General features: G+C 42.1%; 1 protein-coding gene across 1 annotated transcript; it reads right to left on the reverse strand.

The window, feature by feature from the left end:
* Window positions 1-2,827: 2,827 nt before the first annotated feature.
* ZNF829 (zinc finger protein 829) lies at window positions 2,828-4,321 on the reverse strand. The gene has a single exon (XM_019632614.1). The coding sequence runs from the start codon at window positions 4,020-4,022 to the stop codon at window positions 3,018-3,020; it is 1,005 nt and encodes a 334-aa protein (XP_019488159.1). The 5' UTR covers window positions 4,023-4,321; the 3' UTR covers window positions 2,828-3,017.
* Between the last annotated feature and the right edge of the window lie 670 nt (window positions 4,322-4,991).

The following is a 4,991-nucleotide window of genomic DNA, read 5'->3' on the forward strand; positions in this document are numbered from 1 at the left end:
TTCCTCCCTGTATGTTCTTGGTGCCTTTCGAGCTGCTGCCCTAGTGCTGTAGCTCAGAGTGAGTGAGTCCACTAGTAAGTCTGTGTGCAGTCCCTTTAAGAGGAGCACCTAGGACTGCAGCAGTCCTGTGTCTCACTCAGTCACAATCTCTGCTGGTTTTCACAGCCAGAAATTATGGGGACTTCTCTCCCTGCCACTGGAATCCTGGGCTGGGACGTCTCGCTGTTCAGTAGGGATGTTTTCCAAGATATCCCTCCTGATTTCAATGGTCACACATGGGTGTGGGACTAGCCTGTTTCACATCTCTGTCCCTACCAATCTCAAGGTGGTTTCTTCTGTACATCTATAATTGTAGGGTTTCAGTTCAGCTAAACTTCAGGCAATTCTTAATGGTTGTTCCGTGGTATAGTTGTAATTAATGTGGTTCTGAGAAGAGGTGAGCACATCATTTACCTACTTTGTCATCTTGACCAGAAATCCCAGCTATTTTCTACTAAGCCCAACATTTAAAAGTTTTATCCCTACACAAAAAGATGTGGAAATATGCTACTCCTAATTTTTTTTGGAAAGCTAATTTTTATAAAAATGTCACTTATGTTAATATGCTGCTGTAAAATTTTGAGTTATTAAAGTGTGAATTAGGACTTTTACCATTTCTGAGAAGCAGGGACCTTAGTATCATTCACACTTTTGTGCTGTTGCTGTCAATTATTGTAATTCTCTATATCATTTAAAGCCTATAGTGCTGGGGCTGAATGACTGGGCCTAGAGAGACTGAGTGTCCTGGTTTCAGTATGCCCCCTCCCTGCAGTCCTTTGCTCCAAACCCATCTCATTGAGCAAAATCCTACAGAGGCTTCTGCAAATTGTAGTTCCTTTTGCCTTTGGGTCGCATTGATGCGTTTTTGTGTGTCCCTATCTGCCACCATTGGCTCCATTACCACTGGCTCAGCCAGGCCTGGGGAACCTCGTTCCACAGCCAATGCCCGTTATCTGTTGTGGTGACCTAAATTGGAGTGGTTTGTCCTCAGCTTACCTGAGGCTTTTGCGCAAGTGTCTGGGGCGGGAGTCTCAAGGTCAAGTGTGAGGACGAAAACAATCTGGGTATAGAATCAGAAGGTGAGGTGGAGGCAGCCAATCTCCCCTACTACCCGCTGCCCATTCAGGGGTTGAAGGAGCGTGACACACTGAATCCCTCCATTTTCAAGATGGCAGGATGGTACATACTAGTCTGGCTTCACTCCCTTTGCCCATGTGTGTGTTGGTGGGGGGCAGAGGTGGGGAATCCAGTGGCTGTGTGAGTGAAGGAATCTCAGCCATGGGAAGAGCAGGTGTCATGGTCCTTGGCTTCACCAGTGGCAACAATACTGGTGCTTCGGGTGTAGGCCACTTCTGTTCTAAGGGAACTTGCTTTATGGCAGCAGCAGTGGCTGCCTCACTGCTGCCATTTCAGGGAGCAAGTTTGCCTGTGGTCTGAGAAAACTTGTTTTAAGGCAGCACCTGTTTCACTGTTGTGGCTTCCAGGCCCCAGGCTGCGTCTCATCTGAGGGAACTGGCTTTACCGCAGCAGCACCGGCAGATGCTATATTGGTGACTGGGAGTATAGCTCACTGTGTTCTAAGGGAACTTGCTTTTAAGGCAGCGGCAACAGCTGCCACACTGTTCCCACTTCTGGGGTTAGTAGGGTCAGTTCTGACGAAACTTGCATTATAGAGGCAGCACCACCCACTGCCATTTTGTCACTTACTAATGGTAGGCTAGGTCTGTTCTGAGAAAACTTACTTTAGGGCAGGGGCACCTGCGGCCGACATATTGGCCATTTGGGATGTAGCCAATGTGTGTTTTAAGGAAACTTGGGAGCATTGGCAGTGGCTGCCACACTCCTCAAAATTCCAGGCCTGAGGTCGCATCTGTTTTGAGCAAACTTGGTTGACCAGCAGCACTGGCAGCTGCTATATTGGTGCGTTGAGGTATAATCCGTGTCTCTTCTGAGGGAATTTGCTTTATGGCAGGGCATCAAAAATCACGTGACTGTCCCCTGAAAATCACATATCGCTCACACAGCAAATTATGTGGAATCACCTAGTGGTCACACTGGTACCATGACATGGCAGTCATTCAGGAATCACATGGCGGCCACGAGAAAATCATGTGCCAGCCACATTGGAATCAAGAGACAATCGTGGGAATCACTTGGGAATCCCATAGTGCTTGGATATTCTGTAGTTATTAGTTGTTGTTTTTTTCCAACTTACAGTTTTGAAAGTTTCTATTGACATATCAAGCTCAGCAATTCTTTCCCCAACCAAGTCCAGTTACTAATGAGTCCATCAAAGGCATACTTCATTTCTGTTAAAATATTTTTGATCTTTAGCATTTCCTTTGATTCTTCCTGAGATTTCCATCCGTCCGCTTACATCCCCTTTTCCTTGCATATGCTATACTTTCCCTATTAGTGCTCTTACCATATTAATCAGTTTTAAATTCCCAGTCTTATAATTCCAACATTACTAATGTGTCTGAGTATGGTTCTGATGCTTACTATACTTCTTCAAATTGTGTTCTTTGCCTTTTTGTATGCCTTATAATTTTTTGTTGAAAGCTAGGCATGAAGTACTAGGTAAAAGTAACACTGGTAAATAGGTCTTTAGTGATGTGGAAGTAAGGTGTAGGGGAAGGGAAGCATTTTATAGTCCTATGATTAGGTCTCAGTCTTTTGATGAAACTGTGTCACTGTACTATAAATGTCACCAGTGCTTCTCAAACCCACCCCCATTCCCATTGGTAGGTGGGACAGGATGGCTAGAGTGGGCTATAGTTGGGCTTTCTCTTTCTCAAAACTGAGAATAAACTTTTGTTGATTTAAGTCACCCAGTTTTGTAGTACTTGGTACTTTATTACAGTAACCCTAGAAAACTACAACACAGGAGAACTTCTGATTATGCATTACCTGGGCTTTTAAAAAAATTACTTGTTTTTAAAAATATTATTATAAAGATTATCAAAAGGGCTTATCATTCACCCAATATGAATTCCTTCATGGCGAATGAGGTCAGAGCGACTACCAAAGGCTTTTCCACATTCCTTACAGTCATAGGGTTTCTCACCAGTATGAATTCTTTGATGTCTAGTAAGGTTTGAGCCTTTATTAAAGGCCTTCCCACATTCATTACATTCATAAGGTTTTTCATCTGTATGGATTCTCTGGTGTTGAATAAGTTCTGAGCTCTGAATAAAGGCCTTTCCACATTCTTTACATTTATAGAGTTTCTTGCCAGCATGAATTCTGTGATGATTAGTAAGTGTTGAGGTACTACTAAAGGCTTTCCCACATTCCTTACATTTGTAAGGTTTCTCTCCAGTATGCATTCTCTGATGTTGAACAAGCCTTGAATGTTGAGTAAAGGTTTTTCCACATTCCTTACATTCATAAGGTTTCTCACCGGTATGAATTCTCAGATGTGGAAAAAGTTGTGAACTCTTGGTGAAGGCTTTTCCACATACTTTACATTTATAGGGTTTCTCGCCAGTGTGAATTCTTTGATGATCATTAAGGTTTGAGCAATAATTAAAGGCTTTTCCACATTCCTTACATTCATAGGGTTTCTCACCAGTGTGAATCCTCTGATGTTGAGAAAAATATGAACTACAACTAAAAGCCTTGCCACATTCCTTACATTCATAGGGCTTTTCACCAGTGTGAATCCTCTGATGTCGAGTAACAAGTGAGCCACGACTAAAAGATTTCCCACACTCCTTACATTCATAGAGTTTTTCTGCAGAATGACTTCTCTGATGTTGTATAAACTGTGGGTTCTGATTAAAGGTCTTTCCACATATTTTATATTCACAGGGTTTCTCTTCATTAATAGTTTTTTGATGTGGAGTAAGAAATGTGGGCTCAATAAAAGTGGACATGTCTTCTTCATGGATAAATATTACTTGACTAAAATGTCTCTTCTTTAGAGATAGTATCTTGGTCTCACACATTGATTCCAGATCTGAATAAAAATAAAAAACCATATACTCATTTTTACTATTCTGGGAGAGGTTAAATGTCTAAAAACGAAATGGGAAAATTAACCTGAAAATAATACGTAGGAAAGTAAATGCTTAGACAGTTCTCAAATATGACTAAGCAACTCGTAAAATTGATAAGTACAGAGATTAAGTACAAGTAATAGAGAAAGTTGAAAACAATGACCTCTATAATCATGAAATACTGGTGTGGGTAAGAATCATTTAAAACTTTGGTGATTAGGGCCGGCCAAGTGGTTCAGTTGGTTAAGAGCTCACTCAAGAGTGCGAGCTCTGAGCAACTAGTGGTTCAATTCCCGGCACAAGCTGAGCTGCTGCTGAGCTGCCAACAGGTGGCAGGATGGCTCAGCTAAAAAACAAAAAAAACACTTTGGTAACTACACCTGTTCAGGGCTATCCTCCATGTTATACAGCGATTCTAATCATATACATATATACATTTTTATAAACATATGCTCACACATTCAGAGCATCATACTATGTATGTTTTGTAATTTGTGGATAATTGTCATATCTATATCAAAGGACTATAGAGGAATAAATGTGTTAAAATGTATAAATTGGGGGAAGGTGGTCAGAGACTCTGTGCAAAGGGTATGTTGTTGGCAAATTCATATTAGAGGACAGCCTGCAGTAAGTCTAAGGTGCTGAATGAAACTGTCAACGGTTGTGGAGAGCTGGTGGTGAGCAGTAAAGGTTAAGCCTGGCAGCTGGCAAGCTGACAGGCTCTCAGGCCTGGGTGAGCAGCGTGGGAAGGTTGCTAGATAGACCTCATTCTCCGCTGTGCCGCTGAAGAAAGAACAAGCCTACGTCACATACAACCTTGAAAGTTACAGAATGAACTGCCAGCCTGTTAGCAGTTTCTACTTGCTATACTTTGTCTCGCTTTGGGGACATTTGCTTCCCCACTCCCTCAAGCTCCCAAAACTCCTTACCTAAGGAAAACTACTTTTG

This window comes from Hipposideros armiger, unplaced genomic scaffold, assembly GCF_001890085.2.
Source record: "Hipposideros armiger isolate ML-2016 unplaced genomic scaffold, ASM189008v1 scaffold_1154, whole genome shotgun sequence".
In the NCBI taxonomy this organism is placed as follows: domain Eukaryota; kingdom Metazoa; phylum Chordata; class Mammalia; order Chiroptera; family Hipposideridae; genus Hipposideros; species Hipposideros armiger.

Bases quoted from the DNA above. Each gene is read 5' to 3' on its own strand.
- ZNF829 (XM_019632614.1), bottom strand. From the start codon at position 4,022: ATGGTTTTTTATTTTTATTCAGATCTGGAATCAATGTGTGAGACCAAG.